This window comes from Scyliorhinus torazame, chromosome 9 (genome assembly GCF_047496885.1).
Source record: "Scyliorhinus torazame isolate Kashiwa2021f chromosome 9, sScyTor2.1, whole genome shotgun sequence".
NCBI lineage: Eukaryota > Metazoa > Chordata > Chondrichthyes > Carcharhiniformes > Scyliorhinidae > Scyliorhinus > Scyliorhinus torazame.
In genome coordinates, this window is record NC_092715.1 from 102,015,605 (window position 1) to 102,038,648 (window position 23,044).

The following is a 23,044-nucleotide window of genomic DNA, read 5'->3' on the forward strand; positions in this document are numbered from 1 at the left end:
GCCTGGGGGCACCGATTGGGGTGGACGAGGTTATTAAGGGACTGGGAAGCATGCAAACAGGGAAGGCCCCAGGACCAGACGGGTTCCCGGTGGAGTATTACAGAAAATATGTGGACTTGTTGGCCCCGTTGATGGTGAGGACGTTCAATGAGGCCAGGAAAGGGGGGACTCTACCCCCGACGATGTCGGAGGCGACGATATCGTTAATTTTGAAGAGGGATAAAGATCCGTTGCAGTGCGGGTCCTATAGACCTATTTCATTGTTGAACGTGGACGCCAAATTGTTGGCAAAGGTACTGGCATCGAGGATAGAGGACTGTGTCCCGGGGGTGGTGCACGAAGACCAGACAGGGTTCGTAAAAGGGAGACAACTGAATGTTAACGTGCGACGACTATTAGGGGTGATAATGATGCCCCCAGTGGAGGGGGAGGCAGAGATAGTGGCGGCAATGGACGCAGAGAAGGCATTTGATAGGGTGGAGTGGGAGTATTTATGGGAAGTGTTAAGGAGGTTTGGGTTTGGGAACGGGTTTATTAGCTGGGTTAGACTTCTTTATGGGGCTCCAACGGCAAGCGTAGTTACAGGTCGACATAGATCGGAGTATTTCCGACTATATAGGGGAACAAGACAGGGATGCCCGCTGTCTCCATTGTTGTTCGCGTTGGCAATTGAACCTCTGGCCATGGCGTTGAGAGACTCCAGGAAATGGAGAGGGGTGATTAGAGGGGGAGAAGAACACCGAGTCTCGTTATATGCGGATGACCTATTGTTATACGTGTCGGACCCAGCGGGGGGAATGATAGAGGTTATGCGAATTTTGAGGGGGTTCGGGGATTTCTCGGGGTATAGGCTAAACATGGGGAAGAGTGAATTATTTGTGATACATCCAGGGGACCAGAGTAGAGAGATAGAAGGCTTGCCTCTAAGGAAAGTGGAAAGAAACTTCCGATACCTGGGGATTCAGATCGCTAGGAGCTGGGGAACCTTGCACAGACTTAATCTGACACGGTTGGTAGAACAAATGGAGGAGGACTTCAAGAGGTGGGACATGCAGCCTCTATCGCTGGCGGGCAGGGTGCAAGCAATTAAGATGATGGTCCTCCCGAGGTTCTTATTTGTATTTCAATGTCTCCCTATCCTAATCACTAAGACCTTTTTTAATAAAATAGACAGGAGCATCACGAGCTTCGTGTGGGCAGGGAAAGTTCCGAGAGTAAGGAGGGGGTTCCTTCAGCGTAGTAGGGACAGAGGAGGATTGGCACTACCGAACTTGGGCGATTACTATTGGGCCGCCAATGTGGCAATGATACGTAAATGGATGATGGAGGGTGAGGGAGCGGCGTGGGAAAGACTGGAGAGAAAGTCCTGTAAAGGGACGAGTTTAGAGGCGCTGGTGACGGCGCCGCTACCGATCTCACCTAAAAAGTTTACCACGAACCCGGTGGTGGCGGCAACATTAAATATCTGGGGACAGTGGAGGCGACAGAGAGGGGTGCGGGGAGCCCTGGTGGGGTCCCCAATCAGGAACAACCATAGGTTCGCCCCAGGAAGAATGGATGGAGGATTTCAGAGCTGGTTCCAGTTGGGAATTAGGAGGGTGGGAGATTTATTTATAGATGGGACTTTTGCGAGCTTGGGAGCATTGGAGGAAAAGTATAAGTTGCCCCGGGGAAATTTCTTGAGATATATGCAGGTGAGGGCATTTACTAGACAACAGGTGAGGGAATTTCCATTGCTCCCGACACAGGGGATACAGGACAGGGTGCTTTCAGGGGTGTGGGTCGGAGAGGGCAAGGTGTCAGAGATTTACCGAGAGATGAGGGAAGAGGGGGAGGAGTCGGTGGGCGAACTAAAAGGAAAGTGGGAAGAAGAACTAGGGGAGGAGATAGAGGAGGGTATGTGGGCTGATGCCCTAAGCAGGGTAAATTCCTCTTCCTCATGCGCCAGGCTTAGCCTGATTCAATTTAAGGTGCTACATAGAGCACACATAACGGGAGCAAGATTGAGCAGGTTCTTTGGAGTGGAGGACAAATGTGGGAGGTGTGGCGGGAGCCCGGCAAACCACGCACATATGTTTTGGGCATGCCCGGCACTGGAAGGGTATTGGAAGGGAGTGACGGGAGTGATTTCGCGGGTGGTGAAGGCCCGGGTCAAACCAGGCTGGGGGTTAGCTCTATTTGGAGTTGCGGAAGAGCCGGGAGTGCAGGAGGCGAAAGAGGCCGACGTTGTGGCCTTTGCGTCCCTAGTAGCCCGGCGCAGGATCCTACTCATGTGGAAGGAGGCGAAACCCCCCGGACTGAAGGCCTGGGTAAATGATATGGCGGGGTTCATTAAACTGGAGCAGATAAAGTTTGCCCTGAGAGGATCGGCTCAAGGGTTCACCAGGCGGTGGCAGCCATTTCTCGACTACCTAGGGGAACGTTAGAGGGAAGACAGATGACCAGCAGCAGCAACCCAGGGGGAGGGGGGGGGGGGGGGGAGGGGGGGTTTAGTTTAGGTCAAAGATAAAGGGGTTTTGTTACTTGTGTACTGTTTAAAATTTCTGTATTGTTATTGTTGCGTTTGCTTTGTAAGAGGGGAAAAATTGTTGTTTGGGAAAAAATTTTCAATAAAACATTTATAAAAAAAAAAAGCTCATAGTTACCTTCCCAACTGTCTAAACGACCCTTCCTTTGATGAATCCATTTGCGAGTCTTTGAACTCAGCCAAGCATTTATAATGAAATTACAGTGCACACTACATCAACAAAATCTCCAGAGCTGAATTCAATATAGAGTCATTGAAGTTGTCTGAACAGATGGCTGGCCAACTGGTCAGTTTTTTGAAAGGCTCGACAGAAGGCTGGACTTTAAATCAATGCCAAAATCAAACCACAGGATTTAGATTAATCTGATTCTCAATACTGTTGATTGCATAAGAGCCCTTTCCCCACTGGTTGAAGTGCACTACATTTGAGTAATTAAATGATGCTGGTTAATTTAATGGTCCATTACCTTTTCGGGAAAGAGTTTCATTAAAAATATACTTGACTTCTACAGCATCTAATTATGAGATTTGAATTTGGCAACATCTTTTAAATTTTCCTGCCAAAAGGTTCTTGACTGCACGACAGACTCCCACTCAGGTTCACAAATTGACTGGCCTGACATGTTTCATGGAGGCTTCAGAAACCCACCCACCTTACTGGAGATCTTAAACTCAGAAAGTCACAGTCGAAGCAGAAATTTGAAAGGCTGAAACCAAATTCACTTTGCGTCGGGTCGGAACCCACCAAGTTTCCTGCATTGGTCAGAAGGGCAGCCAGCAGGATTCAGCTGGGAAATTTCAATTCAGGTTCCACCATTTCCATTTTCGGCTACCTGATACATGTTTGCCCAGTGTTGGTAGGAAAACTTCAGCCACTTAGTAAAGGACATAAAAAGCCTGGAAATTGGATTGTCCGTGGAACTGGCATAAACAGGTTCAAAGTCTAAAACGGTGGACAGTAAGCTTTCTCTCAATCCACGGTACAATGCACAGCCAACCATATTGACAAAGGCTCATCATGCATGACTGTCTAGGGTAAGCACATGTGCTCTTTCACATGTGCAACTGAGATCTTAATGCTTTTTGGAGGTGGCCTTTGCAAAATTTGTTTCTGACTGACCACAACCTGCACCTTGCATTCTGCAGTCGATCTACTTCGGCACTTGGCAACCAAACCAGCATTCTGTAGAGGGACTAGTGAAGGCTGCCACCAGAACTGTAACTTCCTGTGATCCTGCCTTTGGCAACTTTAGTCACGTGTACTGCATCAGGATTCAAGTGCAATCCATTTTCTAGGCCAGGAATCACAAATGGAATCATTTGCTACTTTTTGTGGGTTGAGGATCATTGACTTACAGCTCACACTGCCATTTGAAAATCTCAATCCTGAAGCTCTGAAGGGGATGCTGTCCTTCAAATAAAATGAAACACATTCTGAAGACTTGCCCATTCTGTCATATAATTGCTTCTTAGGCACACAGGCATATGACTTCTTGTATTCCAACAGGTGTCTATATATGCTGCTCCAGATAAATGGAGTCAAACACATTATGCACTGGAGGCTGCAGTGAAATTATTAGAGTTTTATGAACATTACTTCAATATCTATTACCCACTTCCAAAGCAGGGTAAGTCAAACACAAGTTTTCTATATAGATATGAAGAAAGGATACTGTACAATAAGGCCAAACATGTTAGAAAGGTATGGGAAAATTGGTGCCAGAAAAGATGCAGATGAGGGAAGAAGTTATGGATGAGAGGGATCACAAGGCGGGATATTGGATAGGGGAGCAAAGGCTGAGAAACTATGGGGGTGGTGTCCGATTTCTTCAGCGATTGCACTTCAAATGTACTTCTTTGGCTGTAAAGTGCTTTGGAATAGCCTAAGGTTGTGAAAGACACTATATAAATGCAAGTGGGTGGCACAGTAGCACAGTGGTTAGCATTGTTGCTTCACAGCTCCAGGGTCCCAGGTTCCATTGCTAGCTTGGGTCACTGTCTGTGCGGAGTCTGCAAGTTCTCCCCATGTCTGCGTGTGTTTCAAAAGGGTTGGGTGGGGTTACTGCATTGTGGGGCTAGGATGGAGGTGTGGGCTTAAGAAGGGTGCTCGTTCCAAGGGCCGGTGCAGACTCGATGGGCCGAATGGCCTCCTTCTGCACAGTAAATTCTATGATTCTATGAAACAGCTCCAGGGTCCCAGGTTCGATTCCCAGCTGTCTGTGCGGAGTCTGCATGTTCTCCCTGTGTCTGCGTGGGTTTCTTCTGGATGCTCCAGTTCCTCCCACAGTCCAAAGATGTGCAGGTTAGGTGGATTGGCCATGCTAAATTGCCCTTAGTGTCCAAAAATGTTAGGTGGGGTTACTGGTTTATGGGAATAGGGTGGAGGTGTGGGCTTAAGTAGGGTGCTCTTTCCAAGGGCCGGTGCAGATTAGATGGGCTGAATGGCCTTCTTCTGCACAGTAAATCCTATGAAGTTCTTTGAAGTGCCAGGGGACATTTTGCTGTTAAAAATTTCAAAATAAGTGTAACTTGTTGAATACGGTTTCTCTTTAAGATCTTACATTGTGGTATTGTACTTGATACAAATAATAAATGAAGAAATACGTTAAGAGATAATACAATGAGAAATGTTGTATTTTTAGATTTAGTTGCGATTCCTGATTTTCAGTCGGGAGCCATGGAGAACTGGGGTTTAACAACTTACAGGGAGACATCTCTGCTGTATCATCCTCAAACTTCCTCAGCATCAGATAAGCTGTGGATTACCATGGTGATTGGTCATGAGCTGGCTCATCAGGTACCGTCTGCCTCATGTAATCTGTATTTTTAAAAAATATATATTTTATTGAAAATGTTTTCCAAACAACAATTTTTCCCTCTTACAAAGCAAACGAAACAATAACAAAACAGACATTTTTAACAATACCCAGGTAACAAAACCCCATTATCTATTGACCTAAACTAAACTAAACCCCCCCCCCCCCCCCCCCCCCTGGGTTGCTGCTGCTGGTCATCTGTCTTCCCTCTAACGTTCCCCTAGGTAGTCGAGAAATGGCTGCCACCGCCTGGTGAACCCTTGAGCCGATCCTCTCAGGGCAAACTTTATCTGCTCCAGTTTAATGAACCCCGCCATATCGTTTACCCAGGCCTCCAGTCCGGGGGGTTTCGCCTCCTTCCACATGAGTAGGATCCTGCGTCGGGCTACTAGGGACGCAAAGGCCACAACGTCGGCCTCTTTCGCCTCCTGCACTCCCGGCTCTTCCGCAACTCCAAATAGAGCTAACCCCCAGCCTGGTTTGACCCGGGCCTTCACCACCTGCGAAATCACTCCCGTCACTCCCTTCCAATACCCTTCCAGTGCCGGGCACGCCCAAAACATATGTGCGTGGTTTGCCGGGCTCCCGCCACACCTCCCACATCTGTCCTCCACTCCAAAGAACCTGCTCAATCTTGCTCCCATTATGTGTGCTCTATGTAGCACCTTAAATTGAATCAGGCTAAGCCTGGCGCATGAGGAAGAGGAATTTACCCTGCTTAGGGCATCAGCCCACATACCCTCCCCTATCTCCTCCCCTAATTCTTCTTCCCACTTTCCTTTTAGTTCGCCCACCGACTCCTCCCCCTCTTCCCTCATCTCTCTATAAATCTCTGACACCTTGCCCTCTCTGACCCACACCCCTGAAAGCACCCTGTCCTGTATCCCCTGTGTCGGGAGCAATGGAAATTCCCTCACCTGTTGTCTAGTAAACGCCCTCACCTGCATATATCGCAAGAAATTTCCCCGGGGCAACTTATACTTTTCCTCCAATGCTCCCAAGCTCGCAAAAGTCCCATCTATAAATAAATCTCTCACCTTCCTAATTCCCAACTGGTACCAGCTCTGAAATCCTCCATCCATTCTTCCTGGGGCGAACCTATGGTTGTTCCTGATAGGGGACCCCACCAGGGCTCCCCGCACACCTCTCTGTCGCCTCCACTGTCCCCAGATATTCAGTGTTGCCGCCACCACCGGGTTCGTGGTAAACTTTTTAGGTGAGAACGGTAGCGGCGCCGTCACCAGCGCCTCTAAACTCGTCCCTTTACAGGACTTTCTCTCCAGTCTTTTCCACGTCGCTCCCTCACCCTCCATCTCATGTAATCTGTATTGATAACGGCCTGTACACAATTTCATGAATTTCTTACATGCTATTTGGTTTCATAATTCCACCAAATTGTTTTGTATCTAGTACATAATAGTTGACAAAATTTGTTGTGCATTATGCAACTACAACTCCATTGTAATTTTTTATAGTCCGCTAATCAAGTTCAATAACAGGTTCACTCAAAAGACATTGGTCCAGAGCACGGATTCCCATTACGTGCTTGTTCGGTTTTGTTTATTATTTTAGCTTGAATTGGATACAAAATGTTCCAGGAAACTATCCAGTAAAGTGTTCAACTGGTTTAAGATTTCAAAATTAAGATTTGTCACCATCTTAGTTACTGAACATGCTTTTTCTGTAGCCATAGTTCTGTTGAAACATTGGCTTCCATTCCTGGACTTGAGCACAAAAAATCTCGGCTGACACTCCAAAGCAGTTCTTTTTTTTTTGTTGCAAATATATTTATTCAAATTTTTCAACAAATTTTCAACAAACCCCACCCGCAACAAGAAAAAGAAACAAAAACACAACAAGCAGAAATTATACATTGGATTTCCCCCAAATACAATAGCTCTCCATATAACAGTAGAAAACACAAATAGGGAAACCCCCACCTTAACCCAAACGACAGCCCAGAAGAAACCCCCCCCCCCCCCCCCCCCCCCCCCCCCGGGTTGCTGCTGCTGCTGACCTCCTCCTAACGCTCCGCGAGATAGTCTAGGAACGGTTGCCACCACCTTTATCCTCTCCAGCTTAATGAACTCTGCCATGTCATTGATCCAAACTTCCACACTGGGGGGCTTCGCAACTTTCCACAGTAACAAAATCCTCCAACGGGTTACCAGGGACGCAAAGGCCAGAATACCGGCCTCTTTCGCCTCCTGCACTCCTGGCTCGTCCGATACCCCGAATAATGCTAACCCCTAGCTCGGCTTGACCTGGGCGTTCACCACCTTGGACATAGTCCTCGCAAAACCCCTCCAAAACCCCTCCAGTGTCGGGCACGACCAGAAAATATGGGCGTGATTTGCTGGGCTCCCCGAGCACCTCCCACATCTGTCCTCCACCCCAAAAAACCTACTCAACCTCGCCCCTGTCATATGCGCTCCGTGAATAACTTTAAACTGCATTAGGCTGAGCCTGGCGCAAGAGGAGGAAGAATTAACCCTACTCAGGGCATCAGCTCACAGACCCTCATCTATCTCCTCCCCAAACTCCTCCTCCCACTTGCCCTTTAACTCCTCCACCGAGGCCTCCTCCTCTTCCTGCAGCTCCTGGTAAATTGCCGAAACCTTGCCTTCTCCAACCCATACACCCGAAATCACCTTGTCCTGAATCCTACGTGCCGGAAGCAGCGGGAATTCCCTCACCTGCCGCCTCACAAATGCCCTCACTTGCATGTACCTGAAAACGTTCCCCGGGGGTAGCCCAAACTTCTCCTCCAGCCCCCCTAGGCTCGCAAACGTCCCATCGATGAACAGGTCCCCCATTCTTCTAATCCCTGCCCGATGCCAGCTCCGGAACCCCCCCCCCCCCCCCCCCATCCATCCTTCCCGGGACGAACCGATGATTCTCCCGAATCGGGGACCAAACCGAGGCTCCCACCCCGCCCCTGTGTCGCCTCAACTGCCCCCAGATCTTCAGCGTCGCCGCCACCACCGGACTCGTGGTGTACCTTGTCGGCGAGAGCAGCAGCGGTGCTGTCACCAGTGCCCTCGTGCCCACACAGGACGCCATCTCTAGCCTCTCCCATGCCACCCCCTCTCCCTCCATTACCCACTTACGGACCATCGCCACATTGGCTGCCCAATAATAGCCACATAGATTCCCCCCCCCCCCCGTCGCTCCAGAAACACCCTCGGGGTCTTATTCGCCCACACAAATCCCATGATACTCCTGCTTAACCGTTTGAAAAAGGCCTTGTGGATCAAAATGGGATGGCACTGGAACACAAAGAAAAACCTCGGAAGGACCAGCATTTTGATCAACTTCACCCTACCGCTAGTGAGAGTGGCAGCATATCCCATCTTTTAAAATTCACCTCCATCTGCTCCACCAACCGCGTCAAATTGAGCTTGTGCAGGGCCCCCCAACTCCTAGCTACCTGGATCCCCAGGTACCGAAAGCTCCTTTTCGCTCTCTTCAGCGGCAGCTCGTCTATCCCCCTTTCCTGGTCCCCTGAATGCACCACAAAGAGCTCACTCTTCCTTACGTTGAGTTTATACCCCGAAAAGTCCCCAAACTCCCTAAGGATCCGCATGACCTCTGCCATCCCCTCCACTGGGTCCGCAACATACAACAACAGGTCATCGGCATACAACGACACCCGGTGTTCCTCTCCCCTCTGAACCAATCCCCTCCATTTCCTGGACTCCCTCAGTGCCATGGCCAGTGGCTCAATTGCCAGTGCAAACAATAAAGGGGATAAGGGACACACCTGCCTCGTCCCCCGGTCCAGCCGAAAGTACTCCGACCTCCGCGGGTTCGTAGCCACACTCGCCACAGGGGCTCCATATAGCAGCCTGACCCAACTGATGAACCCCTCCCCGAACCCAAACCTCCGCAACACTTCCCAAAGATACTCCCACTCCACCTGATCAAAGGCCTTCTCCGCGTCCATAGCTGCCACTACCTCCGCTTCCCCCTCCACCGAGGGCATCATAATCACATTGAGGAGCCTCCGCACATTAGTATTCAGCTGCCTACCCTTCACAAATCCCATCTGGTCCTCATGAATCACCCCCGGGACACAGTCCTCAATTCTCATAGCCAGCACCTTCGCCAGCAACTTACCGTCAACATTGAGGAGCGAAATCGGTCTATACGACCCACATTGCAATGGATCCTTGTCCCGCTTCAAAATCAAAGAAATCAGCGCCCTGGACATTGTCGGGGGCAAGGTCCCCTCCTCTCTCTCCTTATTAAAAGTCCTCATTAGCAACAGGCCCAGCAGGTCCACGTATTTCCTGCAAAATTCATCTGGGAACCCATCCGGCCCGGGGCCTTCCCCGCCTGCATGCTCCCCAATCCTTTAACAAGCTCCTCCAGCCCAACCGGCGTCCCCAAACCAGCCACCTGCTCCTCCTCCACCCTCGGGAACCTCAGCTGATCTAGAAATCGTCGCATCTCCTCCTTCCCCGTCGGGGACTCAGACCTGTACAGATCCCCATAGAAGTCCCTAAATACCTTGTTTATTCTCACCGCACTCCGCACCGTATTTCCCCCACTATCTCTAACTCCACCAATCTCCCTCGCTGCCTCCCTCTTACGAGGCTGATGTGCCAGCATCCGACTCACCTTCTCCCCATACTCATACATCGCCCCCTACGCTTTCCTCCACTGTGCCTCTGCTTTCCCCGTAGTCATCAGGTCGAATTCCGTCTGGAGGTTCCGTCGCTCCCTAAGTAGCCCCTGCTCGGGGGCCTCTGCTCCTGTCTACCCCTAGAATCTCCCCCACCAACCTCTCCCTCTCCCTCCTCTCTCTCTTCTCCCTCTGGGCCCAAATGGAGATTAGCTCTCTCCTGACCACCACCTTCAACGCCTCCCAGACTACCCCCACCTGCACGTCCCCGTTGTCGTTGGCCTCCAAGTATCTTTCAATACACCCCCACACCCGCCCGCACACCCCCTCATCCACCAATAGTCCCACATCGAGGCGCCACAACGGGTGCTGGTCCCTCTCCTCCCCCAACTCCAGCTCCACCCAATGCGGTGCGAGGTCCGAGATGGCTATGGCTGAATATTCCATTCCCTCCACTTTCGGGATTAGCGCCCTACTCAAAATGAAAAAATCTATCCGGGAGCCGGCTCTATGGACGTGGAAAAAAAGGAAAATTCCCTGGCCAGCGGCCTGGCAAACCTCCATGGATTCACTCCCCCCATCTGGTCCATAAACCCCCTGAGCACCTTGGCCGCAGCCGGCCTCTTACCCGTCCTGGATCTAGAACGGTCCAGTGCTGGGTCCAGCACCGTGTTGAAGTCCCCCCCCCATTATCAAGCTTCCTACCTCCAGATCCGGAATCCGACACAGCATGCACTTCATAAATCCGGCATCATCCCAATTCGGGGCATATACGTTCACCAGTACCACCCGCACCCCCTGCAACCTACTGCTCACCATCACATATCGACCTCCATTATTCGCCACAATATTCAGCGCCTCGAACGACACCCGCTTCCCCACCAGTATTGCAACCCCTCTGTTCTTCGCATTCAGCCCTGAATGAAAGACCTGCCATACCCATCCCTTTCTCAGCCTAACCTGATCTGCCACCTTCAGATGCGTCTCCCGGAGCATAACCACGTCTGCCTTCAGTCACTTTAAGTGCGTGAACACCTGGGCTCTCTTGACCGGCCCGTTCAGGCCCCTCACATTCCAAGTTATCAGCCGAGACAGAGGGCTACTCCCCCCCCCCCCCCCCCCCCCCCCCCCGCCAACTAGCCATCTCCTTTTCTAGGCCAGCCACGTGCCCGCGCCTCTCGCACCCTCCAGTCCTCCAGGTGGCAGACCCCGCCCCGACTACCTCTCCTACTTCCAGCTCCCCTTTGGCCAATGCAGCAGCAACCCAGTCTCCCCCCCCCCCTTTGCTGGATCCTCATCTAGCCATTTTGCTCCCCCCATGACACTCCCGTAAGTCAGCTGACTCCTGCTGACCCCGGCCTCTCCCGCTATTCCATCGTCGACTCCCCCCCCCCCCCGTGTGAGAATCCCCCCACCCCTTGGCAATCAGTGTGCGCTCCTCTCCGGCCCCGCCCCTATCCTTCCCTAACGTGGGGAAAAGCCCGCGCTTTCCATTTGAGCCGGCCCCGCCCCCTCTGGCGCAGCTCCTTTTTTGCGGTCTTACCCCAACTCCCCGTCCCCGGGCCTCCAACCCCCTCTTCCACCGCGGGGCCCTGCCCCTCCAACACCGACGCACACACTCTCCCACAGCCCCCACATCAAATCCATTCACCCATCCCCACCCAGCACCAAAACCAAAAGAACATTCCCCAAACGCAGTAAACACCGTAAACACCCCCCGCGACAAACCCTCCGTTCGAGTCCAACTTTTCAGACTGGATAAAGTTCCACGCCTCATCAGGTGTCTCAAAATAGTGTTGCCGTTCTTGGAACGTGACCCACAATCGCGCTGGCTGCAGCATCCCGAACTTCACCCCCTTCCGATGGAGAACCGCCTTAGCCCGGTTGAATCCAGCCCTCTTCATAGCCACCTCTGCACTCCAGTCCTGATAAGTTCGGATCTCCGTGTTCTCCCACCTGCTGCTCCATTCTTTTTTGGCCCATCTCAGGATGAACTCTCTGTCCATAAAGCGGTGGAACCGCACCACTACAGCCCTTGGTGGCTCCTTGGCTTTGGGTCTCCTTGCCTGGACCCGATGAGCCCCATCTAGCTCCAGGGGCCTTGGGAAAGCTCCCGCGCCCATCAGCGAATTGAGCATCGTGCCCATATATGCCCTGACATCGGGCCCCTCCACTCCTTCAGGGAGATCCAGAATCCGAAGATTCTTCCTCCTCGACCTATTCTCCAGGTCCTCAAATCTTTCCTGCCACCTCTTGTGCAGCGCGTCATGCGCCTCCACCGCCAGGCCCAGGATCTTGTCCTCGTTCTCCGAGGATTTTTCCCGCACATCCCGGATCGCCGCCCCTTGGGCCTTCTGGGTCTCCACAAGCTTATCAATCGACGCCTTCATTGGCGCCAGCATTTCTGCCTTCAGCCCCGCAAAGCAGCGTTTGAGGAACTCCTGCTGCTCCTGCGACCACTGCGCCCACGCTGCTTGGTCTCCACCTGCCGCCATCTTGCTTCTCCTCCCTCGCACTTTCCGCTGCACCAGGATCACTTTCTTAACTGCTCCACCCCTGGTCCAATCCATACAGTGCTGGGGGAACCTTGCTGTCACCTTCCCACACTGGGAGCCGTCGAACAATTGTCGTTGGGGCCCCTCTAATGAGCCAAAAGTCCGTTCCTGGCGGGAGCTGCCGAACGTGCGACCTACCTCGGCATAGCTGCAACCGGAAGTCCTCTAAAGCAGTTCTAATGGAGTGCTGAACTGTCAGAGGTGCCATCTTTCAGATGAGATGTTAATCTGAGGCCTTGTCTGCCTTTCCATGACACTATTTTGAAGACGAGCTCGGATCAGGAAGTCACAGAGTGATTGGAGTCTTCCGGATTTGGTTTAGTTGGGGGAAGCAAGGAGAAATCAGGGTTTTTGAGGCTTGGGTCGGGGTTGTTGGAAAGAGATCAGAGGCCTCCAGGATTGTGTTGAGGATTTAGGAGAAATTGGGAGTCTTTGGTGTTTGGATTGGGGAGAATTCAGGGTCTTGGTGTTTGGGTCAATAGAGTTGGAGAATGATCAGTTTTGTAGGAATTGTGTCAGAAGGTTTGGGGAAAGATCAGGGGACAGGATTCTCTGATCCAGGGACTAAGTGTTGATGCCGTCGTAAACGCCGAAGCATTTTACGATGGCGTCAACAGGTCCCTAGGAGCAGTGATGCTGCACCACACAGGGAGCCAGCATGGCACTGGAGAGCCTCGCGCTGCTCCAGCTGCCGATATTGATGTCAGAACGGGTGCCGTGGGTCCGCGCATGCGCGCTACGGTTGGTGCGAGTTAGCGCATGCGCGCTACGGCCGGCGCGAGTTTCATGCATGCGCGTGGGTTTCCTTCTCCCCACTGGCCCTGACACAACATGGCGGAGAGCTACAGGGGCCCGGCGCAGAGGAACCTAGGCCCCCACCAGGATAAGCCTGCCTGCGGATCGTGGAGGCCCCCCCCCACCAGGCCAACTTGAGAATAGGTTGGTTGCCTCTCCTGCCATCCCTCCAACCCACTACCAATTAAAAGTGGAAGTAGGTGGGCTGGGGGTGGGTTTTTCCTTTTATTTATTTTTAAAGAAAGATGCAGTCCAGTCAAATAAAGTTGTATAAGTTTTAGCATGTGGATTGAATGGTCTTTGCTGGAATAGGAACATGCTGATATAGCTATGATTCTTTAGCGTTTAGGAAACTATTTTCCAGGTTCTTCCTGGAGGTGGAGAATGGTGGCAAGGTGGCCCGGCTAACAACACCCACATGTTCTGGTCTTGCCCCAGACTTGTTGGGTACCGGACAGGTCCAAGGTGGTGGGGATGAGGGTGAAGCCATGCTCGAAAGTGGCGGTTTTCGGGGTATCAGACCAGCCAGATCTCGTCATGGAGAGGAGGGCGGACACCCTTGCCTTTGCCTCCCTGATCGCCTGCCGTAGAATCCTGTCAGCAACATCACCGAAAGCTGCACACTGGCTGTCCGACCTATCGGAATTTCTCCAAATGAAGAAAATCAAATTCGCCATCCGTGGGTCGGAAGAGGGCTTCCACAAAACATGGGAGCCATTCACTCGACTGTTCCTAGACCTGTTTGTGGCCAACACCTAGATAAATAAGTAGCCAGCGGCCAGGGATAAATAGCCAGGACAAGACAGAAAGAGGAAAGCGAGGGAGGACCCGAGAGGGAGCAAGGTGAGGTAGCAAAACCCAGCAAGAAAGAATGGGCGGCAGCAGTGAAGAGGGGGGAGGGGCGGGGATAAGGCAGAAGAACAAAAAAGGGGAGCCAGAAGGGGAAACAGATAAGATAACAAAAACGGGAGGGGGAGAGAGAGCACAGGGGAAGATAACAGTGGCAGCAACCACAGCACGGCGAGAGAACGCGAAGAAAAGCGGGAAGGGGAAACGAGCAATGGCGGATGCCGAGGCGACTGCATTAGGGGTGTCCCCTCAACCCGTTTGATGACCGGTAAATAGGAGAGAATAGAAGAGAGGGGAGGAAAGACCCCTCCCGTCCGGTTATATTTCCTAGAGCCTATGTGTCTTGCTTTGCACCTATAATTTGTACAAAATCCAATAAAAAATATTACAATACAAAACTATTTTCAAATTGGAATCTGTGTCTTATCACACCATGATCCATTTGTGGAGAAGTGGGTATGTAGTCCTTTTAAGAACCCTTGTGTTTCACTTTTGAAATTGAAAGCATGACCTTGAAAATATTAATCAATATCCATCTGCTCAGTGGAGATTTATAAACATCATTGCAATAAATATGGAATTAGAAATGACAATTTTTTAAAAAGCGCTTATTGGATCCCTAATGAATATCTTGCTTTTCTTTAGTGGTTTGGTAACTTGGTAACAATGGAGTGGTGGAATGACATCTGGCTGAATGAAGGATTTGCTAGGTACATGGAGTTTGTCTCTGTTGATTCCACTTATCCAGAGCTGCAGGTTGTGAGTAAACCTTTCTCACTATTGGTCACTTTATTGCAGGATATGTGACTCTGTTTAATTCTTATTTTGTAGGATATGTGACTATGTTTAATTCTTTATTTTAATGTTGGATCTTTCCAGGATGATTATTTTTTGAACACATGTTTTGGAGCAATGGGAAGAGATTCAATGAATTCATCGCGTCCCATATCCTCCTCTGCAGAAAATCCGACTCAGATAAAGGAAATGTTTGATACCCTCTCTTATGACAAGGTATTTAGTGTAGTGACTGGAGTGGGTTGTCCAATGTTGACTTATTTCCAGACTTAAATCATTATTGCTGCTAGCCAAGCCAATATCCCAATAGATATTGTTGGATAGATTACGGCTAAATCGCACATAATGTGTAAGCAACATTGTATCAAAAAATGTAATATGTAGTCCGCATTCATTAAGAACACAAGTATCAGATTAATTATACCCTCCTGACGTGTTGGGTACTCTGAGACACAGACGAACCAACACGGTTGCGATTGGTACAACGCAGTTTTATTTCTTTTAACTATTTATATAAAAAATCTGGTACTCAGCACATGGTGACTGTCTGAGTGTCTGGCTTGGAGGTCCTTGCCCTGAGCCATCTCCTGCTGGACTGCCCAGGAAGAGTTGTGTTCCTTGTTTTGTACTGTGTATGCTCTTGTCTGTGATTGGCTGTCGTGTTGTGTGTGCTAATTGGTCCGTTGATCTGTCCATCACTATGTATGTGTGTATATGCTGTGATGTTCTCTTGAATATCATGACACCTCCCACCATCCTAACATGAAGACATTGGTAGATTGGAAGAGAACAATCTTTTATGTTTTAAGGTTTAAAAGATGCCTAAATTAGATGACCTTTTATCCCACATACCCAAGACCGAGTTACATTGAAGTCTAACCAAGATAAATCAATCATAGAAATAACATAGTACAACACTGAGCAGACTAGTTAACTTCTACTTCCAAAGGTGAAGTTTGAGTTGAATAAATTAACACTACATGATTTAATGATTACAATAAATTTTAAAAATATTTACCATCAGTCAGTAACATCTAAAGTCAAATTACAATTGTGCTTTATTTGTCTGAATATTGCAGCAATCAACGAGTTTCCCGTAGACTGAGGAATCTTCAGTGTTTGAGATTTGCAGTCTGAATTTAGGTATCACAGATTGCTAGGTTCCAGTATTAAGAGCATTTTAATGAGAACATAAGCAGTTATGTAATTTGGACATGCTGAGTTCTCTCTCCATGTACCCGAACAGGCGCCATAGTGTGGCGACTAAGGGCTTTTCACAGTAACTTAATTGCAATGTAAGCCTACTTGTGACAATAAAGATTGTTATTAGATAAATGAGTTCTCTTTTTGGAATAGGTTGGTCTGCTTTGGCCTTTTCTGGTTTGCTTTCCTCTGGTATCCTGGGGCTGCATCTCTGGGGATGTCACAGACAGTCACTTTTTTTTTCAGTTGCTTTTTCTTCTCAGATTAACAAACTTTCAATTAACAACAGACAATTTGCTACAAAGCAGAGATTGTGGGCGGGATTCTCCGACCCCCCGCCGGGTCGGAGAATCGCCGGGGGCTGGAGTGAATCCCGCCCCCACCGTGTCCCGAAGTCTCCGCCACCAGAGATTCGGCGGGGACGGGAATCGCGCCGCGCCGGTTGGCGGGCCCACCCCTGCCGATTCTACGGTCCGTGATGGGCCAAAGTCCCGCTGTTGGAATGCCTGTCCCGCCAGCGTGGATTAAAACACCTTTTGAACGGCGGGACAAGGCGGTGCGGGCGGGCCCCAGGGTCCTGGGGTGGGGGGGGTGGGGGGGTTGCAGGGCGACGTAGCCCCAGGGGGTGTCCCCACGGTGGCCTGGCCCGCGATCAGGGCCCACCGATCCGCGGGCAGGTCTATGCCGTGGGGGAACTCTTTTTCTTCCGCCTTCGCCATGGTCTTCACTATGGCAGAAGCGGAAGAGACTCCCTCCACTGCGCATGTGCGGGGATGACATCAGCAGCCGCTGACGCTCCCGCGCATGCGTGGACCCGCGTTGCCCGGCGAAGACCTTTCGTCCCCGGCTGGCGTGGCGTCAAAGGCCTTTCCCGCCAGCCGGTGGAGCGGAAACCGCTCCGGCGCGGGCCTAGCCCCTCAAGGTGAGGGCTTGGCCCCTAAAGGTGCGGAGACGTCCGCACCTTTGGGGCGGCCCGACGCCGGAGTGGTTCCCACCACTCCATCACACCGGGACCCCCCACCCCGCCGGGTAGGGGAGAATCCCGCCCTGTGTGTGTCCTGTTCATAACAACTGTCCGTACTGTCTTCCTATTAGAACATACCAGCAATACATAAATACAGCTATAAACTTAATTCTATGAAATCAATTTTTTTGAAATGAATTACACCTTCTCTGTGCTCCGAGATTGTTAAGCTCATAGTTACAATACACTTCATATGTCTGTTGGATAAAATACATAATCTTTCTTTCAATTTTAAACTGTCTGGTAACCAAAGTTCCGTGGTACTTCCAGCACCATCCCAACCTCTGGGTTCTGGCATTGGGAGAAAATTTGTAAATAGAATCATAAAATCCTTACAGTGCAGAAGGAAGCCATTCAGCCCATTGAATTTGCACCGACCCTCGGAAAGAATACCCTACTTAGGCCCAATCCACACCCTATCCCCGTAACCCCATCTAAAAGGGGTAATTTAGCATAGTCAATCCACCAACCTGCATGTCTTTGGACTGTTGAGGAAACTGGAGCACTTGGAGGAAACCCATGAAGACACGAAAGAAAGTGCAAGCTCCACAGAGACAGTCAGCTGGGGTTGGAATCAAAACCGGGTCCCTGGCGCGGTGAGGCAGAAGTGCAAACCACAATGCCGTTATGCAACCCAGTAATGCAGCCTCTCCTATCCATTACAAAGCCAGTGAGGAAGAGGGGGCCAAGCTGGGTCACCAAGCTGGGTCAGGGGCTGGTTTAGCACAGGGCTAAATAGCTGGCTTTTAAAGCGGAACAAAGGCAGGCCAGCAGCGCAGGTTCAATTCCAGTACCAGTCTCCCCGAACGGGCGCCGGAATGTGGCGACTAGGGGCTTTTCACAGTAACTTCATTTGAAGCCTACTTGTGACAATAAGCGATTTTCTTTTCATTTTTTTCCCAAATGTTGGACTGTCCATGTGCTCAGCCACTTAGTTGGTAATGGGAGGATTGGCAGTTGGTATGCCAAGTGAAAGCAGGCATAAAGGCAACCCAAGTGACAGAAGTGAGACCCACTCAAAGGTCAAGATTGTAAACCATGCCTGGATCCTTGAAGAGACTGAGATTTTATCATAAAATAAATTTCCCCAAACATGGGGAAGCCACACTATCAGTGGTGACAGCATACATTTTTCAGCCTTTAGGCAAGGTGAGTTTTCTATATGCACCCCAATTGATGCATTCAAAATGAAAATGCGATGGATCTCCTCTGAAGCCCAGGTGACTGGACGTCAACAGTGAGGCTCCAGGTGGCACCCACTCACACATCCTTCGGACTTCTTTCAAATGTTTTTGAAGATTTATTTTCATGGTACTTAACAGCTTTCTTTCGCTGTCTAATACTTCAGTGAAGTTGAAGATACAACAAAAGTTCAGCAGACTGGTTGATGGGATGGTGAGATTTTCCTATGAGTAGCGATTGAGGAGACTGGGCCTATGTGGTGTAGAGTTTAGAAGAATGAGAGGTGGTCTCATTGAAACCAACAAAATTCTTAGAGCATGCAACAGGGTAGATGCAGGAAGGACATTTCCCGTTGCTTGGGAGGAGTGTCCAGAACCTGGGGCACAAAATCTTAGAATAAAAGGTAGGCTATTTAGGACTGGGATGAGACACTCTCTTCACCCAGAGGGTGATGGATCTTTGGAATTCTCTACCTTGAGGGATTTGGAGGCTCAGTCATTGAGTATGTTCAAAACAGAGATCGATAGATGGCGAGATATTAAAGATGACAAAGGGATATGGGGATACTGCGGAAAAATGGCATTGTGGTTAAAGTTCAGCCAATAATCAGTTGAATGAATGATGGGCAAAATGGCCTACTTCTTCTATTTCTTTTGTTCCCCAACCTTAAGTCACCATTATCTAAGTGCCATGCCAAGTGGCATTGGCGACCATGGTATTCCAAACATTCCAGTCGTAACAGCAATGGATGACCTCATTGTTGGAGTTCTGGTTAAGTCAGTATTTGACGTTGCCTAGATGCTTCCCTCACTGTCGGTGTCTTGCTCTTCTTTATACAATAATAATAATAATTGCTCATTGTCACAAGTAGGCTTCAATGAAGTTACTTTGAAAAGCCCCTAGCTTCTAGAGGGCTTCATATATCCTTCTAGAAGTGATCAGGCACTCCAAACATTCTGTATGGATAACATGTCCAAATAATTCCATTTTATCTTCTTTTGATATTATTTAAGAGTTCTTTTATAATAATAATCTTTATTAGTGTCATTAGTAGACTTACATTAACACTGCAATGAAGTTACTGTGAAAATCCCCTAGTCGCCACACTACAGCGCACACAGAGGGAGAATTCAGAATGTCCAATTCACCAAACAAGCATGCCTTTCGATACTTGCGGGAGGAAACCAATGCAGACACGAGGCGAACGTGCAGACTCCGCACAGACAGTGACCCAAGCCGAGAATCGAACCTGGGTCCTTGGCGCTGTGAAGCGACAGTGCTAACCACTGTGCTACCATGCTGCCCTGTGTGTGTCCAAACTTTAGCAAATTTTGAGGTGGGAGTGGGAAATAGACCTATTTTTAGAGGTGTAACAGAATGGCTTTTGATCTTCAAAGTTGGTTTGAATAAACTTGTGGATTATTTTTGCTTCCAACGTTATTTTCTTTTATACACACTCCTTTAAATGCATACCTTATATGTAACTCACATTTTACAACTTATTAAATGTAGGGAGCTTGCATTCTGCACATGTTGAGAAATTTTCTGACGGAGGAGGTTTTCCAAAGAGGCTTAGTTCATTACCTTCGAAAATACAGCTACAAAAATGCTAAGAATGAAGACCTGTGGAGCAGTATGGCCAACGTAAGAGTATCTACTGTTGTTTTAAAGTTGAATTGTGCATTTCAATACAAATTCCGTGCTTGTTTAAAATGAGTTATTCTAGTAATATTAATTGTTTGACCATTTTCGAACTAAAATGGAAAAAATAAAAATGATGCCATGATATCATTTAATTCACAAACTAGTGTAGCAATATATTGATAGTTTAGCTCCAGCTTTTGTAAAGAACCCATCGCTATCTAATTATCATATGTGTTTTATTTACTGTTCTGCAAAGTTTGAATTATTTTTAATATACTGTTTAATTTGGGGGCTTTACTCCAGATGTTTTTTACAGGCTCAACAGAGCAGTGTTGTAAAAGATTTCCCCCACCCCGATTCATACTAGAAAGTATTTTTTAGATGCCCAGTATTCAGGTTATTGCAATGAGTGTGGAAGGTGAACACAAAAGCCCCCATTATCGTGCCTCAGGTATTGCTTATAGCATTCACCATTGCGTGATCGTCTTTGATTTTAAAAGGGAGTAAGATAAACCCACCACTAAAGCATAGGTTAAGCTAGAAACTATTAAACAGATTTATTGAACAAAAAACTACTGCAAATCTGTAATGTTTCGCTGCCAGTGATTACAGGTTTCACTGTCCACCTTCATTTTGCTGTATTAAACGTCAGTGTGAACCAAACCCTGACCGATTTGGATCACTTTGCTTTACTATATTTCAATATACTGGTTTTTCCAGTATTTTCATCTTCCCACTCATCACCTTCTTTGAAAGATCATGGAGTAAATACCCCTTAAACTGTAGTTGAGGCATTTTATGGCCTCAGCCACAGTTAGTGGGGTATTCTGGAATCAAAGAAAGTCTTATTGTATACATGGTATAACTAAGAAGCCAAAATATAGTGATGAGGATTGCTGTTTCAATGTACTACTCATTTGCAACAAGGGAGGTTGAGATACTTTCAAAATGTACTCGAGATACAGAAAATGTTACTGTTTATCACTTTGACTCAAATAGAACTGCGAGACAAGTTTATATTTAAACAAACCCGATAAGATATTTATATTTGAATTGAAAGGCTTAAGCTATTTATTAAAACATGGGGCAAAATTCTCCGTAATCGGCGCGATGCCCGCCGACCTGCGCCAAAAACGGCGCAAATCAGTCCAGCATTGCGCCGCCCCAAAGGTGCGGAATCCTCTGCCCCTTGAGCGGCTGAGCCCTAACCTTGAGGGGCTAGGCCCGCGCCAGACTGATTTCCGCCCCGCCAGCTGGCGGAAAAGGCCTTTGGTGCCCCGCCAGCTGGCGCGGAAATGACATTGCCGGGCGGCGCATGCGCGGGAGCGTCAGCGGCCACTCACGGCATCCCTGCGCATGCGCAGTGGAGGGAGTCTCTTTCGCCTCCGCCATGGTGGAGACCGTGGCGAAGGCGGAAGGAAAAGAGTGCCCCCACGGCACAGGCCCGCCCGTGGATCGGTGGGCCCCGATCGCGGGCCAGGCCACCGTGGGGGCACCACCCGGGGCCAGATCGCCCCGTGCCCCCCTCAGGACCCCGGAGCCAGCCCGCGCCACCTTGTCCTGCCGGTAAGAGAGGTGGTTTAATCTACGCCGGCGGGACAGGCATTCTAGCAGCGGGACTTCGGCCCATCCGGGCCGGAGAATCGCCAGGGGGGCCCGCCAACCGGTGCGGCGCGATTCCCGCCCCCGCCGAATATCCGGTGCCGGAGAATTCGGCAACCGGCGGGGGCGGGATTCACGCCCGCCCCCGGCGATTCTCCGACCCGGCGGGGGGGCGGAGAATCTTGCCCATGATATCTGCTCTGAGGCTATTGAGTATCACAACTTAGCATTTCCTCTCAGCAAATTTGATTTTTAAATCTATGCAGTGTGACAGTAAGTCACAGCTAATAATATATGTTTACATTTTTGTCACAAAAGTATACATGGATTTCTGGCCATTGTCATTGTTTGGAATAGTCTTCGATGATGCAAGGTTTAGTTTAGATTGATGAATATGATGGAAATTGTCAATAATGTATTTGCTAAAGTAATGATCATACTGTCACATGTTAACTATATTGACTAATGTGGAAACTACCTTTAGGTCACCATTGCGAAATAAAGGTATCGGCAGCAACCAGAATTTGACGATGTTATACAATTCTCCACACAGATATTTTAGCAGACAAATGTCAATGAGACAAAGTATAGGGCTGGATTCTCCGTTGCCCGTGCCGATATCGTAATCGGCAATCGGGCAGAGAATCTCTGTTTACAACCGAATCGTCTCTGTCCCCTCCAAAACGGCATCATTGAGGAGTACGCTGCACACCGCTGGGACGGCCTCACGACGTTACTTGAAGGCCCTCCCCCGATGCTCCGACCCCAGTGGGGCGAGTTCACGACAGCGCAGTTCACTTGTGCTCTCAGTTTTCGTGATCCCGGAGTGCTGGCTGAGGACTGCGGGAGGCTGGAGCATCGGAAACGAATTGGCGCCTGGTGTCGATCACTTTTTCTTCATGATGTTGGATTCTCTGCCACACCATTACCTCCGCCAGCGGCGGTGCAAGGTGGAGAATTCAATCCCAGCATTCTTATGGTAAAAAATTGAAATGTCTCCACCGTCCCAGAGGAACATGGGCTGCTTTGCCTTTTGAGAGCTGATTCAATCTGAGGGTCACCACACCTTAGGCAAGGGCCAAGGTTGAGAAGGCTAGTATGGAAATTGAACCATCGCTGTTGACATTGCTCCACGTCACAAACCAGCCGTACAGCCAACTGAGGTAATTCCTTATTCTCGGGGAGTGCAAGATGCAGCCCATTTTTAAAAGAACTTAAAAATTCCTTTCTCACAAGCGCCGAAATAAATGACTGTCCTCAAAAGCAAAGAACAACAAAAAATGACCAGCAAACAACTGAAGCATTTTTATAGTCCTTTTAGTGACCCTGTTGCTTTTCTATTTGCCCATAAGCTATTCCAGAAATAAAATAAGAATTTAATAAGCAAATATAAAAGAATACTGAAAAACACTGGGTTTATAATCT

The 23,044-nt window shown here is 49.2% G+C and overlaps 1 protein-coding gene across 2 annotated transcripts in view; it reads left to right on the plus strand.

Annotated features, from left to right (window-relative positions):
- Positions 1-23,044, plus strand: part of erap2 (endoplasmic reticulum aminopeptidase 2) — a 105,337-nt gene that overhangs the window by 30,627 nt on the left and 51,666 nt on the right. For both annotated transcript variants that reach the window (XM_072516345.1, XM_072516344.1), the window contains exons 5-9: positions 4,035-4,155; positions 5,170-5,324; positions 14,815-14,928; positions 15,049-15,180; positions 19,886-20,017. In XM_072516345.1, the coding sequence (XP_072372446.1) occupies positions 4,035-4,155; positions 5,170-5,324; positions 14,815-14,928; positions 15,049-15,180; positions 19,886-20,017 (654 nt within the window). The remainder of the gene's footprint in view (positions 1-4,034; positions 4,156-5,169; positions 5,325-14,814; positions 14,929-15,048; positions 15,181-19,885; positions 20,018-23,044) is intronic.